Genomic DNA, 23,372 nt, shown 5'->3' on the forward strand with positions numbered 1-23,372 from the left:
TTGCACAGTGATGAAATTATTAATTTATATTCTTTATATAAATGTTTGCACAATCCAGTGTAAGAATGAACTGATAATTCATACATGTGATCCATTGTTACATTAAGATGTTTTTCAGTCATTTTTGTAAATTATCATTTTTCATCTTTAGCTTCATTTCTGATATGTAAAAATATCAAACTAAAATTTATTGCCAAATTTTACAAAAAAATTAAAATCCTTTTTGTGTATCATAAAAACTGTTCCAACTTAGAGCTGACCTCACTAAGAGCAGGTATCTGGTTCTAAGATTGCTTTAGTGTTTGCATAATAAATACAAATTTATGATTTTATTCTAAAGAGGTGATCATGTAATCTATTGTACACAAAGTAATTTCATTCTGTTCTCTTTATATGCAGGCAGCTATTTTCAGCTTCATCGCAAGCTTTTCTACAGAGTCAGAAAGTACAAAACTTCTTTCAGTCTATATCATCAGAATCTTTGCACAGTCTCAGTAAGAATTTTTGCTGTTGATTATGTTTCCTTTTTAAAGTTTTTATCTTGTCATTTTGTTTTATTTCACATTCTCGTCACATTTATAAAGTTACACATTACAGTGTAATTGAGTGTCAGAAACAATGCCATTATTTTATTTGTATATATATATATTTGTGATTAAAAACAAATTATAATTAGTAGTAAAGTCTTGTTTCCATTTCTGCTAATACTTTATACTAGCATTTAGTTTTAGTTGCTAATATAAAGCATTATGCAATTATTCCTCAAACCTTTGTGTATAGTCCTGCCTCCTAAAGTGTTAACTTAAAATGAAAAAAATTTTTTTTTTTTTTACATTTGAGCAACATTTTTTTCATGGGTAAGACTTTTTCATTGTAATAGTAATTATAATCTGTTATCCCATTGAATTTTCTTCTCTTCTGTTTATATTAATATTAAAGAGTATGGTGATGCATTACTGGTTAATTTTATGACTTCAAAGAAGAGCAAAATCTATTTTCACTTGATTTGTTATGTTTTCTCATATATAGGTTGTCTTTGATGATATTGCATCTGTTGATGTAATTTGCTTCTTCTATACTCTTCATTCTGTGTAATGGATATGTTTTAACAGCCATTTTATCACAAAGTAGGGACAAAAACAAAGATGACTGCTGTTGGTTTTAAACATTGCTCCCATAAAAGGGGGCATGATTTTTTTATCTTTGTTAAATGTATTACTTTAAATATAGTCATTCACTCACCTTTAAATATTCTTACGCAACCCTTAGTTCTTGCTTTTATCAACCAAAATCTAGAAGTTATGAAGAGAAGATACACATTGTCCCAAAATTTGGCATCAAGTACTAGTTATAAAATTAATTGGAAACTGATTTTTTGTGTATGTGAAAATTGATACTGTACCTAATATGTAGAACTTACAAATATTCTAGCCCATCTTCAGTTTTAAATAATTTGTATATTTATAAACACCCTTTTAATGTTAGATTTAGTAATTTAATTGAATTGCATATCAAGTAGTTGTAAGGCACTTTTCCAAAGTGAACTACTTATAGTGACATATATATTTTTAGGATTTAGAGTTTAAAGGGACAGTCTACTCTCATTTTACAGAATATGGTAGTGGCTCAGAAATTAAGTAACTTGCCCTGTTACACAGCCTTTAAGTTGCAGACTTGCTACCATTGCTTTGCTTTACTCCTTGTTCCCTGTACTTGAAACTCCCTCCACCATGTCTCCTCAACCAAAATAATATAGTAGCCATTTACTAAATTTCACCTGTTTACTGAGCCTTTAATTAGGTAATAGGGACACAATCTGAAAAGGGCATCTGAGACCAAATTAGAGAACTACAATGCACAATAATAAGTATAGAAAGTTATAAGAGTTGTCCCCTTCCCCCAAGTGGTCAGAGAAGGAGGTAACATTTGGAGAATGCAAAAACACTAGAACTGAAGGGCATTTCAGACTTGAGAAATAACGTAATCACAGTACAGTGACATCAGTGGAAGGTGTTCAGGGAAAAATTGCTATCATATTTGGCTAAGGCAAGATAGTATAGGACTAAATTGTGGGGGTTCTAGAATCCTAGCTAGGGTACTTTCAACTTAATTTAAAAGCAGTAAGGAGCTACTAAAGGTTTTTGAGCCAAGCAGCATTGAAATATGGTTGGTTATATAACCCCTGTTATTAAGGTATTGTAGTGAGAGGAAGAAACATGTAGGTCTAAACTGTATGGTAATATTTAGAATAAAGAGGAAATTCAGTCAAGAGTTGTTGTAGAGACAGAATCCATAGTACTTAAAGAAGTTCATGTTTGGAAGAAAATATAAACTTGCATTTGGATCTATTCAGTTTAAAGTGCCTATTTAATTTGTATCTTTCTTTTAAAGTAAAATTCAAATGTTACCTCCTCCAAAAAGCCTCTGATTCCTTCTTCTCCATCTCTTCCATCCATTGTATTGCTTATATGAATTGTGATTTCATCCACCCATTCTTCCCTCTACTAATGTAGACTCTCATATTCTTTTTACTTTAATAGAAAGGCTTTGTGATTTATTGTGATTGAAAAAAAAAATTCCTAGTTACCATCCCTTTAGTGATGAGTCTTTTTACATATGAGTAGGTCTTTAAATGAGTCTATTCGAGAATCTTACAGTCCCTCCTGAGCTCCTTATTGAAGCTTCTGTAGCTTCTGCTAGAACTTGCACAATACTCATCTCACCTTCAGGATTCAAGATCCCTCCATATTATCATGAAGCGGCAGAAAAAGATTTGAGAAGAACAAAAACAGTATGTAAAGAAATGTTATATTTATGTATGAATGGTCCAACTTTTTTTTTGAACTTGGATCATTAACACCTTATCCATTTTAACATGAAATTTGGGATTCTTGATTTCATTGTTTCCCAAATGAATGTCAGTTTATCAATCATATCCTATTTGTTTGTAGCCTTAATGTATTTTGACCATTAATATTAGCCCTTTGTAACTGGTGAATAATCATGTGTATGAGACTACAACTAACACTAGAACTCCCACTGTAATACCAGCTCCTTTTATCTTTTCTTTTTCTCTGTATCCAAGAAAGAAATATTCGAATCCCAGCCCCTCTCTGGTACTGCTTTGCTTGTCTCTCACTTCAGTTGAGGGCATCTATGGTGAGCTCCCTCTTCCTTTCCTACCATCCTCTGTTTCAGTTTCTGAGGAAGATGGGTTCCTTCTGGCCAAGATCATTTCTTTTGCTTGTACTCTTTGACTTGATCACCTTCAGAGAGCCTGTCATTGACTAGCCATTTTCAACAGTTGCACCCTCTGATCTTTGGATTTTTCATTATGAATTTGTTTCTTCTCTGTTGCTTATCCTTTCTATATAAGCAAAGGTCTTCTCTGATTTTAAAGCAAGTTTCCTTCAAGTTCTTTTATTTTCTTCCTCCTTCCACAGGCAAACTGATAGAAAAGATTGCGTTCTACTTCTGCTTCACAGTTGTCCTTTTCACAGTATTCAGCAAACACTCCTTACCACACACTGCCTAATCCAGACATACTAGCCTAATTGTTATTCCTGACAGAATGCTCCATCTCCCAATTCTCTGCCTTTGTACTGGCCATCTCGTCTGGCTAGAGGCTACCTGCCTCTGAGTTTTTCTAGCTTCTTCAAGATTCACTTTAAATTTAACCTTCTATAGGAGACTTTTCCTTCTAGGATTACCTCCTTTTTACTCTATTTAAATCCTAAGCTCATGCTTCTTAAAGCCTGGCAGACTACTATTTTGTCTCTATTTTTTCCCCTTTGTTAGAAATGGTGTTCTCCTCCTCTTTCTCCCTTGCCAGCCTCTGACTGTCTCTTCCTTTCCACTTATATCCTTATTTATTTTATGTTATGGTAATTGATATTTTCACATCTCCCTAGGAAAAAAAATTTGAAAGCAGCTTAAGATTCCACCCCCCTAGTTGTTAGCAAAGCACTGGAGTTTACAGGCATTTGAATAAATGTTTGTTGAATATAGAAAATCACTCATAATAAAAGAAATGGACATTTTTTAAAAGTTACTAAGTGCTTAATAAATCTTGTTTACTTCCCTCCCATATATATCTTCCTATGTGTGACCTGGATAAGTCACTTAACCCGTGTGTCTCATTTTCCTCAATTTTAAATGGAGATAATAATAGTTCCTGCTATCTCAGGGTTTGTTGTGAGGCTGCAATGAAATATTTTAAAGCACCTAGTACACTACCTGTGGTATGTACTAGGTGGCTTATAAATGATCATTGCCTTTCCTTTCTCATTTCCCTTCTCTGTATGTACTCTCCTTGATCTACTATTCCCCAAGGAAATCCATGTAACTGCTTCCTTTTTGTTAAAAGCCTAAAAAATATGTGTATTAAGCAGTACTTGTAGACATGTCTTTTCATGTCTGCTTTCAAATAGTGCTTAGTCCTTATAATTTTGCAGCGTTCAGTTTTGATTTTATGTGTGGGTACATCTATGCACAATTCTTATTTACATTATCATAGTCATCGTATATTATTGTTTTTTCAGCTCTACTTCATTCTGCATCAATTCTGGTCGATCTTTGTATGTTTCTCTTTATACACACACACACACACACACACACACACACTAAATTGGCTTGCTCTTGGGTCATTGATGGGATTTGAATATAGGTCTTCCTGACTTCATGCCCATCACACATAGTAACATTCCTTTATGTTCACGCACCATAATTATTTAGCTATTCTCCAGTTGATGGGCACTACTTTTCTGTATATATTTATTTTTGAGCATTTATTGCATTTTTACACTATTTTGTTATTGATATTTTCTAAATTTTATTACCAATACCTTCTAACCTCCCCCCCCCCCAAAAAAAAAAATGCCCACAAACCCTCTCTTCTAACAAATTTGCACGATGTAGCAAAACAAATCAGCATATCGGTAACTGAAAATTTGCTTCTGAAAATGTAATTCTCATTCTATGCTTCTCTATTTCATCAATTTTCTATAAAGGGGTAGAAAACATGCTACTCTCATTGTATTCATTGTCCTCCTTGTTTTACTCTTGTTACTATGTATCAGTTACTTTAAATATTTCCAGATTTCTCTGAATTTTTATTAGTATTTCTTAGAGACAGTGCTCCCATCTGTCACTTCAGTATAGAGAATCCCTTGGTGGGAAAATTTCCTCTGCTAATACAAGTCAACATCTCTTCTGCCTTAAAAGAGTCTTTCCTAGAGTTTCCTGGAGTATTGAGAAGTTAATTAAATGTTTTTCCCCTGGATACATGCTTAGTCTGTGTCAGTTGACACCTGACCACGTCTGTCTGAAGTGGACACCAGACCTCTTGTCTACTGTACTTCATGACTTTCTTGTCATTTTTTTATAGCATAATAATATTCTACACTATTCATCTGCTTTATTTTGTCCAGCTATTTCCCCCTTGGTGGGCATTCATTTTGTTTCTGGTTATTTGCTAAAACAAAAAGTGTTGCAATAAATATTTTTGTATATATAGGTTCTTTCTCTTTTATCTTTTTACTCATTCAGTACCCAGTGATATAACTGAGACAGTGCATGAAGGCCCTAAGGCTCAGAGAGTTCAAGTGACTTGTTAGTAGTTGTACAGCAAGTGAGTGTGTCAGACAAAGTTTAGACCTATCTCCTGACTCCTTATCCTGAATTTTAATTATCATGCCCCCTCCTTAAATTACCATCAAATTAATTTAGCTTCTGAAATTATTGTGTTTTGTTTTAGGTGGGGGGAGAATCAATATGTATATAATATTAAGCTCCAAGATAACCACATCCATTTTCAAGTGATTGTTATTTCTAGTAGAGATTTATTTTATCTTTTTATTTATTCTACTTCGATGTATCTGTCCCCTATGAATAATTTCTAGTTTTCTATGTCTAAAGAAACCTAATTTCTTTAAATTTCTATTTCTTAAAACATTTCATGGAATTGGTTATTTCCTGTAGGTAATTTGCAGTCTTCTTTAAAAGCATCTAAAATACCAGAACACTTAAAGGAGGATAGTTCTGAAGCTTCAAGTCAGGAGGAAGGTAGGTGGAGAAAAAAGAAGTCTTTTTTATGGGCAGAAATTGAGTCTGGTCCACAAGTCTTATCTTTTTTTTTAAGTGACCAACATAAATTTAATGTCTCTGATTCAAAAGATTGATTGCTAAAAGAAATTAATTAGTTTGAGCATTGAATTTCGGTTAGAAGAGGAGGATATGAAGAAAAGCAAAAAAAACCATAATAGCAACATTGATATAGGGTTTTAGGGTTGCATTCTGCTGTTCATGTTGTCCTCTTTGAGCCTTAAAACAAGTATAGTTAGGAGCTGTGTGTGTAGTAGTATTCTTATTTTACAGAGGAAGAAACTGAAGCTGAATTTGTTCGATTGTCACCTGGCTAAGGTCAAAGGCAAGATTTGAACACAAATCTTTTCTTTTTTGGTCCTTTTCCCATTATACCATTTTGCTCCTAGAAATCTTCATTGATCTCTTCACAGCAAATCTTCCTTTTGTTATTTTTAACTTGGGTTCAGAGTATATGAATGCTACCTTTTCCCAGAAATTTTTAATTTAGAAATGTCCAGTGTTTAGGAATATAATAAATAGACCATTATGGAGTTGCTCTTGCCCTCTTGACTATGCAACTGGTATAAGCTTTGTTTCTTCTTCCAATCATCAATCATTGATGGAGTATTTACTGTATTAGGCTACTGATGACCTTTTTTGGTTTTTTCCTGTAGATGTTTTACAACACACAACAATCCACAAGAAACATACTGGAAAAGGTCCTGTAATGAAGTAAGTACTTAAGTTTTTAAAAATATGGCATATGGTTTTTTCATGTACTTCTAATCAATATTCTAGTGGTTTTAAATGTGTTGGTTTAATCATTATTAATAGCATTATTTTGTTTGGAGCAAAAATGTTTCTTTTCCATTAATATTTTTAGAATTCTAAAAAGTTTTATTTAGGTAGTTCCTTTCTTAGAACTATGACATGGTTTCCATCTCATTTTCTGACTAATGGCAACATGATGCTCTGAATTTTTTTCCCCTAATAGTTAAATTTGTGGCAAAATCGTTTCTAAATTTAAATACATCCCAATTTGCATGACTATCTTCTTAATTTTGTGGTAGTTGAAAAATCTAGTTTTCAATTACTTTCTTGTTTGACAATTCAAAAGCCTGAAGATTAGGCAGTTATTTATATAGAGTCATGCAATCTTTAGAACAGGCTAAGATCCAGAACACCTCTTTTCCAAAATGAAGAAACAATCATAGCAGGTAATTGACTATCTAAGATCGTACAGCTAGTTAATGACCAAAGATCTTAGGTGTCTCCTGGCTCCAAATTCAGTATTTTATTCATTAAGACCTGGCTCTGGACTCAGGAGGCCTAGATTTGAGGCTTGCTTATTGCAGAGACTAGCTAGAGACATCACTTACCCTCTTCGTGTCCCAGTTAACTTTAAAAATATTAAATTGCAGAACAATTGCAGATCTATACAAGTAGCAAGGAGCTTATTTAGAGAGTTCTTCCAATGAAGTCATTAGCCCTGAGAGAACATTAGGATTAGATGTTCTGAAAAACTCAGCATTTGTTCATTTATATAGTACTTTAGATTATTTTAGTCTTGTTATACTTTAAAAGGAGAAAAAATCATAGGTATAAGCTATCAAGTATGGGACTATTTGACTTCATTAAATTCTCTTTATACTTATGATTTTTAGATATAGCTATTAAAGTGAGGAGTGTAAGTGAAATTATCTTTATATCTATTGTTTTTCTTCACTTCCCATCCCTCTACCTCCCCCCAGCCAGTATCACTACTTATATGTGTCATATATTGTCATCAGTGTTGGTCTTTGTTACAACAGAGGCTTTTGTGAAACTGAGCCTCTTTGGGAGATAGGAAATGCAGTACATACTTATGTTTCATTTATGAATAACCAGTAATTGACTTCATAATCCTATTCTACTTTATCTCTCTCTTATTCCCCTTTTTCAGCCCAAATTTTTTTTGGAGACAAATGATAATATAGTGTTCTTAATATCTATTAAACACTTGTCCATACTTCCACTTTTTTCTCATGTGTACAAAAAGAAATCAAATTGTATTATAATAATTTAAGTGTAATTTCCACTAAAAAAAATCTTTAAAATATCCATTTACCCCTCGAGCAAGTGTAATTTATGAAAAGCAAGTAATATTATTTACCTGATTTTCTTTAAAAATGAGCTTTCCACATGAATGAATTTTCAAGATTAACACAAGATTACTCTTCACCCTTTTTTGGTCAGCCATTTTTTATAAAGTTTTTTTTTAAATGTATTACGTGCTTCATTGCACTGCTGAAGCATGAATTCTGTGTAAGTAAAATATTAGTATAATCCTGAAAAAGCTAATCTTATATTGATATTGACCTTTGTAGTTATTAAGTTAGAATAGATGGCTTTTTAAAATAATTGCAAACTTTCACTGATTTTTGTATACTGATGGAGTATGTGTGTATACACACACACACACACACACACACACACACACACACACACACTTTTTTAAATTAACATTTTTGTTTTAACAAAATTCCTATAAATTTTCAAACTTTCCATAAAAAAAGAGTTGAAAGACACCTCAGAACTCTAGTCCAACTCTTAGTGGAGCCTGTCTCTAACAAGTTATTATTCAGTCTCACTCTGGAGGCAAACCATCTCACAATAGCTGGAATTGTTAAGTTTTTTCTTAGCAAGCAAGAATCTAGCACATTGTTCCTAGTTCTACTCTTTGGAGTGAAGTAAAACCATCATTCCTTTTCATGCTATTCCCTAAAACTTATTCAAGACCACTGTTCTGTTACTTTTGTCTATTCGTTCCAGATTTTAAATGATGATGTAACTGATCCTCGTGGTCAGGTTTATAGAATTCCTTCACTCTCCCAGCTGCCTCCTAGAAACATTTTGTTTCCAAAAATATTTCTAGTGGTTAACCTTGAGAAAAAGTTCTAAGCAGTTCATAATCCAACATTACTATGATTTCCCTTATTCTAAAGATGATTCTTTTTTTAAAATTTTAATAGAAATTTTGGTGCCTTTAAAAAAAAAATCATCTTCATTTCTGAATATCTCCTTGCTCCCACCATTCTTCAGTAAGTCATCCTATGTTTAAAAAAAAAACTCAGAATTTGAGATTTGGAAGGGACCTCAGTAGCGTCTGGTTCAGACCTTTCAGAGGATTGCAGCTATTCAGATAAATGCTCATATAGTCAGCCCAGTTCACTTGTGACAGCTGTAGTTGTCACAAAGTTGCTCTCTTCCCTTCTCTTCTTTTTCCCCCAACATCAAGCCTCAGTTGTCTCCTTAGCCACTTCTATTGTTCCTGTGGCTTTCTGAGGCCAAACATAAGTTTTTAATACTACTTCCACATAATAGTAGTCTATAGGTAATTGAAGGCTGCTGTCATGGTCCCCATGCTAACCAGTCTCAGTTCTTTCAGGGATTGTCATGTGACATGGACTCAAAGTTCTGGTTATCCTTTTAGATTTTATAAAGTGTGCTTTGTAAATTGTGGTTCTAGAACTGAACACTGAACTTCAGATTGGACTTGATAAGGGCAAAGGAGTGTAACTGTCACCTGCAGTTTCCCAGTCTTTCCCTTTTCGTTCATCCCAAGAGTACATTAGCTTTTTTGACTTAACGTTACAGAGCAGATTCATTCAACCTGCAGTCCTTCAAAAACCCCAGTTGTTGTTTTTAAATTTAGATATTCAATTTAACTGTTTCTCCCTTCTTTTATACTTTTATATTCGTGAAGTTGAATTGGGGAAGGGGAAGAGTCAGGAATTGTCTGAGACTACATTTACCCTGTTTAAAAAACCTAAAATACTGTAGCATAATGGTATCAAAATTCAAATATAAACAGGGACCACTAATCTTTTCTTAACGATTGTCATGAGTCCCCTTGGTTGACTGAGTTTTAAAATGTAGTAGTATCTTAGCTTTCTTGCATTTTCATTTTATAAAAATCTCCTAATCATATTTTAATCTGATCCAGGCAGTACTCAGAAGTCTTATGGCCCCATGGGACATATGTTTGGCACCTTTACTCTTAGCATATCAGGATACTATACTTATGGATCTTAACTCTTATCTACATGTTGGCCATTCCTTCTGGTTTTGTTCATCCAGGACTTTATCCAAATTATTGCCAAAACTTTTAACAGAACAGGGCCAACCACAAATTCCTTCATGACCCATGGACGATAGTATACCAGGCCCCTTCTATCCTACATTGTCTCTCAGAATCTGTCCAAGTTAGGATATTGAATGAATTTTCTTTATATCTGAACAGATATCATTGTCATTTTTGAGTTTATACTGCTTTTCTCACTCTCTTATTAGCTATGAGAGGGCTATTCTATCTCTTCTAAGGAATTCTTACCCACAGCAGTATATTGTAATAATCACCTGAATTAAATTTACCTATTTCTCTTGATATAAGTTCTCTGATACCCAAAATGTCAATGTTTAATTTTTTAATCATATCTACCTTACCTTGGTTCATAGATCTTACATTCCAGGTTCCTAGATAATATTGATCTCTACAGTATTTAACTTTTCTTTCATCACCAAGCAGAGCTTCTTTGTGACTTTGGCCCAGCTGCTTCATTCTTTCAGGAGCTACTTTTAGTTGTCTAATTTTCTTCCCCAGGAATGTGCTGAAAACTTTCTGACCTAAGGGGCTCATCTTGTGGTGTCGAATTTTTCTTTTAATTTATCATTTTCATACTGTCCATAGGGTTTTTCTTGGCAAAGATATTGGAGGGATGTGTCATTTGCTTCTCCAGTGGATTACCTTTTGTCAGAACTCTGTACTATGACCGCTTTGTTTTAGGTGACCTTGCACAAATTAGGTCATAGTTTCATTGAGCTACACAACCCCCCCTCCCCTCCCCCCCCCATTATAACATTCAGTGTTCCAGGAGGGAAATCTTTTATTAATATACCCAATATCTGTGTTTGTTTTTGAGGGGTATTTTGTCACATTGTTGATTTAAAGCTTGCTGCATTCTAAAATCTGTACTTTTTTTTCTAACAAATTGTCTAAATTTGCTCTTCTGTGTTTATTTTTAAGAAGGAAACATAGAATTTTAGCATTCTAAAATTCTTATTAGATTTGACCCATCTTTCAGATTTTGATTTTGTCATCTAAAACATTAGGTTTCTTTCTTATCTTTGTATCATTTACAGATTTATTAAATGTGCTTTCATCTAAGTTATTGATAATTTTAACATAAGACCAGACCAGAGTTGGTCATGTGACATTCTTTTAGGTTGCTACTGGTCTAGTAATCTTGAGATCTGGTTATTAAACCAGCTCTTAGTCCAGTTGACTATATTATATTATCCAATCAATATCTCCCCATTTTTTTTTTTACAAGGATATAATGAGAGAATTTGCCAAGGGCCTTGCTGAAATCCAGATTTACTATATCTACAGTATTCCTCTGGTCTACCAGTCTAGTAACCCTGTCAAAAAAGGAAATAAGGTTAGTTTGGCATGATTTGTTCTTAGTGAACCCATGCTGGTTCACAGTGACTGCCATTTGACATTCTAAATTCTCACTAGCCATTCCTTTGATGGACTTAGATAACTTATATAGCAAATGGTTTGGCTTCCTAATCTGTTCTAGTGTGCTTATTTATTCTGTCCCCCTCATTCCTGCTCTTTTCCCAGGATGGCCAAGGACATCCCAAATAAAAATAGAGAATTATTTATAAGAAACTATGTATTTTTCACTTTCCTTACTTGCTGCCGTAGCAGCTCTTTCTACATGTAGCAGAGCACAATGGTAGATGTGTAGTAAATCCTAAATACTTAACAAATACTTTAATATGGTTTAAGAGGCAATTACATATTTGTGTTTTACAAAATGAAACTCCATAAAAACATAAAATTATGTGAGAAAAATTATTAAGTTGTTTTCACTTTTGCATTCACCCATCTTATGGGACATATACCTAAAGAAGTTGTCAAAGACAAACAAATCCCATATATACACCAAATAGAGTAATATTTTTTGTAGCAGTAAAAAATTAGAAACAAAATAAATGTCCATTGATTAAGAAATGACTAAACAAATTATAATATGTAAATATAATGGAATGTTATTGTACAATTATTCAATCATCAAGCATTTCTAGCCATGCTCTTTAAGAATGCAATAAAAAAGCAAAATCCATCCCTGTTTTTAACAGTTTACAGTCCAGTAGAAGAAAACCACATTTGTAAATTAGGGCATAGAAAATCAGTAGCTAATAAATGGAAGATAGCTTTAAGAAGGGAATGTATTAACCACTGGATAGACCTAAAAGGGTTTCCACAGTAAAAGGGATTTGGATTTTGTGTTAAAGCCAGGCATTCTAAACATTATATGCAAGGAGAGAATAAAATTATAGTCATATTGCAGATAGGTGGTACTGAGACCTGGAGACAGAAGATGGAACAGTGTGTATGAGGAACAAATAGCTTTAGATTGTAAATTATATGGAGAAATGTGTTAAAGTATAGAAAATATTAGAAGGTGCCACATTGTGATGAGCTTTAAATGCCAAGCAAGTTCATATTTGACCTTCAAGGTAATAAGAAATCATTGGAGTTTATGAAATGGGTTGACATATTCAGATGTGCACTTTAGGAAAATCACTTTGGCAAAGTGTGGAGGATGGATTGGAGAGTGGAAAGAGACTTTTTAGACAGAAAGTCCCACTGTGAGTAAAAGTAGAGGTGATAGGGAGAAAATTGCTAGAGATTTATAGAGAAAGAAATGAGAAGATTTGGTAACTGACTAGATATGTAAAATGGACAAAAAGTCAAGTATGACAATCAAATCTGAAGTTGGATGATTAAAATAGTGATGTCCTTGACAGTAATAGGGAAGTTCAGAACTGAAATGGGTTTGCAGGGGAAGATTATTAAAAATTTCATTTTGGAGGTGCTACACTTGACATGTCTAAGGGACACTGTTTAAAATGTTAAATCAGGAGGCAATATTACCAAATATCGAACATGTGGGGACTTAAGAGAAATATAAGATATCTTATATGAATTGATGAAAAATAAAAAGAGCAAAACCAAGAGAAAAATATCCATTGTCACAAAAATAGCATATAAGTTCATAAAAGGCAGCTGAATTTTAGTACCAGAAAATGACAAAGATTAATTCCAGGGACAGATTATTCCTCTTCAGAATGTTGAAGGACCAGAAACCAGATGTTAGAAAGTATGTGCAACTATTGGTGTACACACCATTAGATCTTGGTGCATTCACTGGTTGACTGGCTTAACTTTAGTGACAGGAGGACATTTTGTGGAGTCATAAATGATGGGGAAAGATACCTGTGGTGCAAAATCCAAAACATCAATAAAAACTTATTTTTAAAAAGAAAGGGAGGGAATCCTCAAATTTTTTCCTTCAGCTTACTGCTGAACTATAAGCTGTAAAGAAATAAATGTTGATAATCATTAACAAATGACTTCCTAGGCAAAGAAAATGTCATGAAAGAAGCAGAAGTAACCCTGAGGAAAACAGGAGTCTAACTTCCTATTCTTTTCAATTTTTGTCAAAGTGTGTAGCTAGAGTACTATAGTCACTTTGCACCTCCCGAATTCCAAGTTGAAATTAATTAAATCATTCAGTACATTTTCCTTTCCAGACCATGTGATTATCTGAAGTGATTCATATCAAAATTGTGTTTGTTCTATCACCTAGGAAAATTTTTTAAATATAATAAGTACTGAAAATTATAGTCCTTGAGTCACCCTTTGCTTTGTTTTTAAATATGGTCATTTCATAAAATCAAAGAATTAGGGAATGAAAGGGATCTTGGTAGTGCTTAGTATAGCCCTTTATGAAACATTCACTTTTTTTTTTTTCCTTGTGGGGAGAAAAAAAGGGAATAGAAACTAAAAGAAATTGTGAAATTAAAAACATAATTTCTACATAAGTGAAATGGCTCCAGTGAAGAACTTAATTCATACTTAGAGATTTTTGATGCTTGTGTTGGTAGTGCTCATATAGTTAGACTCCAGAAATATACAGTGATGATAATAGGCATCAGGTATCTATGACACTAAAGTTGAAACAGCTTTGCTACATCAGAAAGAAAGAACACTGGTATCAAATTTGAGGCTGCCCTAGTCTTGTCTTTACCATTAATTATATGAGTCATCTGGAGAATTTATTCAATCTTTTTTGGGTCTCAGTTTCCTGATTGTTAAAATTATGGGATTGTTAAAAATATGGGAGTGTTTTTTAGAATATGGGGGTAGATGGGAAATTCTTAAAGTTATTGCAGCCCTAAAATTTGATCCTATAATTCATTTTAAAGAAGCTCAAAAGTAGGTCATTGATTAGAGGGCCAACCTTGCTGTCTTGCAACTTTTAAGACTAATTTACAAATGTATTTTCATTGGAGGATATTTTTACCTTGTGTGAATCTCATGTCAGTAAAAACCCAAACTTACTTAAAAAGTTGTTAAGGATAACATTTTTCCCTTAAATATCTAGTCAATATCTGTCAACAAGAAAATTTGTTAGATGCCTTACTATGTAACAGGCACTATTATACTGTACTAAAAATCAAATTCCTACCTTTAGAGTCTTCCCATTTTAATAAAGAAAAAAAAATCAATTCCTACCTTTAGAGTCTTCCCATTTTAATAAGGAAAGACAGCATTTTAAACAAATAGGTATATGATATATACAGAGTAGAAGAAAGGTAATCTTAGAGGAAAAAGTAATGGCAGCTTAAAGGGACTAGAAAAGGACCTCTAATGAGATTTGAGCTTAGTCTTAAAGGAAGCACAGAAACAAAAACAACCAGTAAACACACACACACACACACACACACACACACAAAAACCATAGAGAAGAAAGAAAAGAAGGAAGGAAGCCTTCCAGATTCCTTGGGCCAGTTATTCCATTACCCTCTTTCTGCCCTCTGTGATACTTTGGGATAATTCCATCCCCAAACCAGACCTCTAGAGATAATGATAATCTAACTGAACTTGTTTCTTAGTGATTAACACCCCTTTATATCCTCATCCCAGGGATTCTGCACCTTCAGTTTAAACTGAAATGGTTCTCTCCTACTTAATAGTGCTAAGTCTGAGGCTTTTTTCTCAGTTCTCTTCCTTTTTTTAATTTTGAAAGCTTTTGACGCTATCAGTCACTTTCTCCTTAACATTCTCTTCTCTCTAGATTTTCACGGCATTGCTCTCTCCCAATTTTCCCTCTACCTGTTGATTATGATTTCTCAGTATCCTTTGTTGGATCTTTGTTCAAACCATTCTTACTAATTAAAGCTTTAGCCTGGAACCTCTTCTCCCTATTTCATTAATATTTTGATTAATGATATCATCTATTCTCATGAATTGAACTTAGATTTTAGATTTACAAACAATTTCTCTCCTGATCTTCAGTCTCACATCTCCAATTGCCTTTTGGATATCTTGAATTTGGATGTCATGTATAAACTTAAAATAACATCTCCAAAACTAAACTCCCGTAACTTTGCCCCAAAGCCTTACCTTCTTAATATTACCACTGAGAGTACCATCTTCCTTCCCGTTATCTCTTAGATTTACAACCTCAATGATATCCTTGACTCCTTACTTTGACTCTAATCCAGTCTCTCACCAAATCCTGTTGATTCTGTCTTCATAAGCCTTCTAGTATATGTCCCCTTTTCTTCTGATAGCAGTACTACCCCAGTGCCGGTCCTCATCACCTCAGATTTGAATGGTTACAGAAGAACTTCTGGTTGGTCTCTTTGCCTCAGATCTGTCCTCACTTAATCTGTCTTCCATTCTGCTGTCCCGTTAATCTTCCTAAAGCTCAGGTCTGACCAAGCAGCATACCTACCAACTTCCCCACAAATAAACCCTGATGGTTCCCTATTAACCTCAAGATTCCTTTAAAAAGCCTCACCAGCTTGACTTTCACACTACTTATCCACATTGTGTTTCCTTTCCTCTGCACCAGACAATCTCAATCTCATCCCTTCCTGCAATAGAATCTATAGGAAAAAAAGTCTTATTTTGTTGCATGTTTATATCCTAAAACCAGTGGCTGGTGCTACACTGGATCATCTGGCCCCATATATTCACTAGCTGTGTCATCTTGACAAGTCGCTTAACCCTGTTTGCCTCAATTTCCTCATAAGTAAAAGGAGCTGGCAAAGGAAATAGCAAATCATTCCAGTATCCTTGTCAAGAAAACCCTAATTCAGGTCACAGAGTATTGAACATTATTGAAACAATTGAACGATAAATCCTAAAACGGTTAAATTTTGACAAGATAAAATTGTCTTTTTACAGTACCTCTCACAATATATAGGTATTCAAGTTTTATAGTATTACTCTTGTTTTTTTCTCTTCCCAGAGGTTGTAAGTCAGGAAAATGTGACTGATGAACATGTTTATACCAAAAGGCTAGAGCAATAGAGTATGTGTTTGTACACACTTGTGAAAAATGCATTTTTACACACTTAAAAGTTCTTCAAAGAACTTTTAATTCAATAAGTGGAATAGATTTTAATTCCTTTTTCCTTTGGACATCTGTGGTTGACAAAAAAAGAAAACTGGGAGGCTCAGTGACACTTACAGGAACTTGTTTCAAAAGAATATATAGCAATAACTTCTGTTCTTCCTAAAACTTTTGAGGAATGAACTTTGGACTCAGAGAAGAAAATAAATGTATGGACTCTCTTCTTGATGAAATTTTAAAGCACTTTATAAATGTGTTTGTGTGTGTGTGTGTGTGTGTGTGTGTGCGTGCACATATATTGACTCAGACATTTGTGTATACCCAGAGGTACATTGTTATTATGTACCTCTGTGTTTATGTATAGATCATGCATATATATATATATATATATATATATATATATATATATATATACATCAGAAGGTAGTACTTTTAACACTTATCTTCCCAGATTTCAAGTCAGCTCTCCATCCACTATGCTATGCTGCCTCTCTCAAAATATTGTGGAAATTATTCCTACAATTTTTATATATGAATAATATGAGTATATAATGAGAAAGTAGCATAGTATAGTAGAAAGCCAAGTTTCAAGTCATCTGTGGAGTCATATGTAGATCTTTTAATGTCTCACTATACCTCAGCAGTATTCTTAAGACTAAAATTGCCTTTATATATTAGATAACAGATTTTTTTGATATTGTCACTGGTCAAATCACAAGTCTCGGTCTACTAGCCCTTTATTCCCTCAAAAAGCAAACAATCAAATGATGTTTTGTTGTCACAGATGTGTGCATTCCAGACATTTACACAGCTTTTAAAGTTGTAGTTAATTTTTAGAGGTCTTTAATGAATGAATAAACTTAATATAATTTCTTATGGGTAAACATTCTAATAAAATATGAATTGCTAAAATTTAAGTGCAAATATTGTGGGTATGGAAATATAATGAATAATTATGCTTGATTGCTATTTTGGAGGTTGGGATTTTTAAGTGGTCAAGTAATTTTTGTTAAAAAAAAAAAAAAAAGGTGGAAATTTCTTTCAGGATGGAATCATATAATTTCTTCCCTTCATGAAAAATACTTTTAAAAAGTTAAGAACTTTTAAAATAACCACTTTTCTCTTCTGACAGCACTGTGGGTACAAGTTGTTCCTCATTGGATGGTCTTGCTCTACAACATTCTGAACCAAATGGAATGGTCATGGACTGGAGAAAGAAAGGTTGTGTTCTACAGCACCCAGAGCACTGCACAGCATTAGTAGACCAGGTATATATGACGACCTTCCTTTCTGAAATTGGTAGCTCAAGATACACATTAGGATGTCTATATATGGAAAGAAAATAAAACTGAAGTGACTTTTTTAATCATTTTAACTTGAAAAAGAAAATTAAAGCCCTGATTTTACATGGGAGAATTCAGATCAGGCTTTATAATAATTACCATATAGAGTTATGTAGTGAGAGTGAGGGACAGCCATAGGAATAGTTAATACAAATTGCATATGGTCATTCTTACCATATTCATTAGCATGAATACACTCCCTCTGCTGCTATAGATGGAAGCTTCTCTGCCTTTTCCCTGATGTGCAAACTGTCTTTCATAGAGGAATCCCCTCAATACCTTGGAAGCCTTTATTGAGCGACTTTAATATCTCATTTGTATTGCTATCAATTGATGACAAGAGTTTTGAAGCTTTTTTGGAAAAGGACACTTATTAGTACTTAACCATAGTTTATTAATACCATTTAATCTGCATAAAATAAAGAACGTGAATGTAGAGATAACCATGGTGTATTGTAATTGATCCTAGAATCAGAAAGACCTGGTTTCAAGTCCTGCTTCTGACATATACTATCAGGATAACTCCTAGGCAAGTCAGCATGCTAAGTAACTTTCTAGGGCCATTCATTACAGATGAGGCACAAACATACGTTGGTGTGTGGGGGTTTTCCCCCAACAAAAAGTCCTCATCTTCTAAAATGTCAGACTAAATAGAGCTACTTGGAGTCAACTGTATAATGAGTCCAATTTTCAGGAATGACAATAGGAAGGCCTATAACAGTTGAAAGGAAGGTAGGAAACATTTCTTTTCTCCACCTGGAAAACTAGCTTTGGAAACAGTTTTTTCTAGTGCTACTCCATATACATTTCATTGTATATTTAAAAACCAAAATAGAAGAATATCAAGCTTATTGGATAGTTTTAAATTCAGTAATGTGGATTAAACTCCATTTATTCAAGGGGACAGTGATTTGTGCTTAGAAAATAGGATAATTTTTCCTTTGTTCTGGATACTGTCATTTGCAAGCTTTCTTCTGAACGCAGTCAACAAAAGTCTTTATACTTCTCTTAGACCAGCCTTAGCTTATATCAACTATTAACTATTTTATTTTTAGAAATGGGATTTTGGGAGAAAGTAAGTGGAACTGATTCAAAAAGGTAGAAGATGGTTGGGGCTCAACTAAGAATTAGATAAAAATGTTTTGCCATTGCAAGCTAGATTATCCATAGTTATCTGATTATGATTAATCTTTTCTTTTCTGATGTATTGTCTTGTTCTTCTAGCATGCAGGAGATAAATGGAGCTTATCTTCATTAAGTAAAAAGAAAGGAAAACCTCAAATAGAAAAGTAAGTTGACTTTGTTATTACCTGTAGTGAAGAATGTACATATTACAAATTGTATCTCTTAACTGATTGGTAGAAAATGAAGCTCATGGATTACTATAAAATTAATATTCCTTAGTTGAAGTTCTAAATACTCTTATTTGTCATTTAAAGGTATCATTAAGATAATGGCTTAGGGAAATGTATAAAACAGTAGTCCCTCAAATAAATTTAGTAATGTATGGGGATAATTTTCCACTTGGTAGTTAAGAGGTTGTGTGTTTGTTTGCTAGTTAGTTTTTTGTGCATAGCATTAATAGTCATTAAGAAATATTTATAATGTGTATGAACTTTAATTTAGGGAGAAAATTAAGAAGACAGACAGTAGATTGAACAGTAGAACTAATGGTGTTAGTGTCTCCACACCCCAGCATGTCCATGGAGGCACAGTGAAAGGTAAGTGAGTTTTTGTTTTGTTTTGTTTGTTCGTTTGTTTAATACAAGGTATTAACAAAAGTATTTGTAGTGACAGAAATAAAGCCAAATTTGTATATGACTTTCACATAATTGATTGATTAGTCCTTTTTTAAGAAACTTAACCACATATCCATGATTTTATCTAAAAATTTAAAGGTCTATATATTTGTGCGTTTTTTGTTTTTGTCATATATTTAGCCTTTTTACTAACTACCAGTTTTCTGTTGAGTACATTGCTCCCTCTACTGGTATTTTTTGTCTTAGAATTTTTGTTTTAAAGTAGATCACTAATAGTCTTCTACATATATAGACCTTAAAAAAATTTTTTTGTAATGTATAGATCTTTTACAAAGATTGATCTCATAAATGGAGGTTTTTATTCTGCAGTTGATTAAGTTTGATTGGCAATAGATATTTTTAAATATAGTATGAATGATTAACATTTAGGGGAGTTAAATACTAAGAAATGTCAAAAAAATTTTCCATTTTTAAAAAAGACTAATAATGCAGACTAGCTTTGGAGACAGCCATGTCCATTCTAAGAAGTTTTTCTTAACAGCTATTTTAGCCCTTGTAATGACCCTAGGATTCCCTACCCCACCTTTCATTTCTCAGAAGACAGGTAAGTTATAGTATTTTTTTTCATATTGATGTTGTTTTTATGTCATCTCATTTCCAATTGAGAATAAGAGAGAGGAAAAAAGCAGTTGAGCAACATTAACCAACATAGCAAAGCATATGTGGCATATATAAAACCATAGTCCCCCATTTCTACAAAGAAGAAAGAAAGGTTCATTTTCTCATTTTTTTTTTCAGGTAGTTGTCATATTTACACAGTATCCCATTTTTTGTTGTTGTTGTTGTTGTTGTTGTTGTTCTTTCCATTTATGTAGTCATTGTGTATATTATATTCCTGGTTCTGTTCACTTTACTTTGCATCGGTTCATATAAATCTTCCCATGGTCTCAGTATTCATATTCCTCTTTTCTTATGACACAATAACATTCCATAAAGCTAAATGTTTTCTGATAGAACAAATATCTGGTGGAAAACTTGAGGATTTCCTGAGACTTCCTTGTATATCTTTTTATAGTATAGGTTAAGTGGTCCTCTGCAAAAGTCATAAGTACTCGTCTATCTCTTCTTGATGTGAAAGTGACCTGGGATTCTCAAAGACTGAGCCAGGGGAACACAAACTTCTGGCAGGTCCTACCAAGCTGGAAAGGATTAGAGTACAGGACCAGTGACTGACTATTCCAAGAACCAACCTGTTTAAGTAAAGAGAAACTCAAAATCAGAAGACTGGTCAAAAAAAAAAAAAAACAAAACTCTCAGTAGTGTTTCCTCAGTGTGACAGTGGTGAAAAAATGGGCCAGAGGATGCTAAGAATCAACCTTGTTGCTCGACGATTTGCCTGAACATGGTGACCTATTACTAGAGATACTAAAGCAAGCTCCTATTGACATTTTCACTATTAATGAAATCAGAAGCCATGAAGAATTTGAAACTGAGACAATTCAAAGAGTTTCATCAGAGGTGGGAAAAAGGGCAGAGTGGGTGATCATCCTGCACTAAAGGCATAAAGAGTGTGATTTCATGGGATATTTAGTCATCATGCCCCTACATTGCTGTGGTCAACTTCTGCAAATAAATAATGTAGATCATTGAGACTTGTCTAACCATCTGTTTCAAAGATAAAAAAAAATAGGAAAGTTCTATGAAGTATTTACTTGAAAGTATCTTTCAGAATATCTTGATGTTTATACAGTGACTCCCATACAAATATGAGGATGATGAAAACTTGGAAAAAACAGTTTGGGATTTAAAATTTAAAAAAATACACAAAAGGTTTATAGATTGTTTAGAAACTACTCTTTATATTCACTGTTATTTTGTTTACAAAGAGTAAAAACTGGTCTTCAGAGAACTTGGTGTGAGATTTAACCAAGCCAAATAATCCTAAAAGCATTTATGGATAAAATTGGAAAGGCAAGAAATTGATTTGAAATGAAAGAGAAATTTATGTTTCTTTAGTGATGATATTTTCCTGGGCAGTGAAGCCATTTAAGGAGTAATGTCACTTTCGAAGTCCAAAAGAGCAATTAGAACTGACCAAAAACATAAAAATATAAATAAAAATAAACCTATGCTTACAGACTATGCATTTTTAAGAGACATTCAAGGACTACCAGCCTGCTTTTATCATCTTTTGAAGTCTTCATGGAAAATATTCATACATTGAAAATATCTTTAATCAAAACATGACAAATGGAACAGAGGTAGCCTTTTACTAATAATTGTAGCCCACAGTTTAAGATTTAGCTGTTAGAGGGGTATAAATAATGATTTCACTTACTTTTATTTGATCATTTCAAGAAGATTTGACTTGTTGGGACTAAATTATAGTTTTAAATATCTTCTTCAAAAGAGATCTTTCACCTGTTAATATAATTCTGTTCCAGACATGAACACAGAGATAGTTTTATTCAACTTAGATGACTGATTATCATTATCAAGTAAAGCATAAAACAAGGAAAGAGAGCTATACTTACCTAACACATTTTCCAGTTTCATGGAGCAGAATCTAAAAAGGATTCTGCATTCTTTATTAAATTTTTTAAGTTGAATTCTTTATTGATGGCAAGTTTTTCCAAATGTTCCCATTGATAGTTAAAGTAATATTCTTGTTGTTCATCATCAGCACACGTTTATTAAGCACAGATTTGTGAATTAGGCAGCATTTTAGATACAAAAATGAGAAGTCTGTTCTCTCAAGAAGCTTACATTCTGTTGGGGGAGGCATGTTCAGAGATGAGCAAATGAAGATTATAGAATACAAAGTAATTTGGAGGACAGTACATACTGGAAGGAATCAAGAAAGTTTTTCTGGAAGGAGATGGCATTTAATTTGAGAAAACAAGGAGTGATTTCACGTGGGGTCCAAAGCATAGTAGACATATGGGGACAGCATGGACAAACACAGAATGTCTCTTATAAGCAGCATAGCATGCAGATTATTCTGCTTATCATTTAGAAAATGAGGTGGGGATAGAAAGTAGACAAAGAAAAGTAAATAATCAGTCTAGAAAGGTACTTTGGAGCAATATTTTGAAGGAATTTAAATGCCAAGAAAAAGATTGTGTATTTTATTCCAGAAGCACTAGGGAGCCACTGAAGCTTCTTGATGGGGGAGTAATATAATCATACCTGCTCTTTAGGAACATAAATTTGGCAGCTGTTTGGAGAATAGAAAGAATGGACATAGAATGACCAATTAGGAGACCATTACAGTAATTAGGACCTTGCAAGAGATGATGGTGACCAGACTTGGGGTATTTTTTCTTTAGAGAGGAGACTTGATTTAAGAATGAGTGAGAAGGCATAAAATCTCCTAATTGATGACATATGTAAAGAAGATTCAAATGGGGAATAGGGAATGTGGATGAAACTTCAAATCTCAGTTACTAGAAGAATGGTGGCACCCTTGACATACAGAATTTAGGAGCAACTGTGGGTTTAGATAAAAAGATAATAAAAGTGAATTTAGACATAGGTGTTTTAAGATGTCTGTGGGGTATCCAAATGAAATGTCCATCAGAAAAGTATATTGGAGTTTGGGGGATTCCTAGGGGGTGCCTATATAAATTTTCACAGAAATGAACAAAACTATCTCTGTGATGTCATCACTGTCCATATATAGATCATGAAGGATCATGAAGAGC

At 33.4% G+C, this 23,372-nt stretch overlaps 1 protein-coding gene across 2 annotated transcripts in view; it reads left to right on the forward strand.

Moving 5' to 3' along the window:
• ZCCHC2 (zinc finger CCHC-type containing 2) overlaps window positions 1-23,372 on the forward strand; it is a 73,921-nt gene that overhangs the window by 34,523 nt on the left and 16,026 nt on the right. The window contains exons 6-11 of one of the 2 annotated variants that reach the window (XM_003759658.4): window positions 400-494; window positions 5,980-6,063; window positions 6,759-6,816; window positions 17,698-17,833; window positions 19,133-19,197; window positions 19,535-19,629. In XM_003759658.4, the coding sequence (XP_003759706.3) occupies window positions 400-494; window positions 5,980-6,063; window positions 6,759-6,816; window positions 17,698-17,833; window positions 19,133-19,197; window positions 19,535-19,629 (533 nt within the window). The remainder of the gene's footprint in view (window positions 1-399; window positions 495-5,979; window positions 6,064-6,758; window positions 6,817-17,697; window positions 17,834-19,132; window positions 19,198-19,534; window positions 19,630-23,372) is intronic. The other variant, XM_031946176.1, reaches the window with a different exon arrangement.

This window comes from Sarcophilus harrisii, chromosome 1 (genome assembly GCF_902635505.1).
Source record: "Sarcophilus harrisii chromosome 1, mSarHar1.11, whole genome shotgun sequence".
Lineage (NCBI taxonomy): Eukaryota > Metazoa > Chordata > Mammalia > Dasyuromorphia > Dasyuridae > Sarcophilus > Sarcophilus harrisii.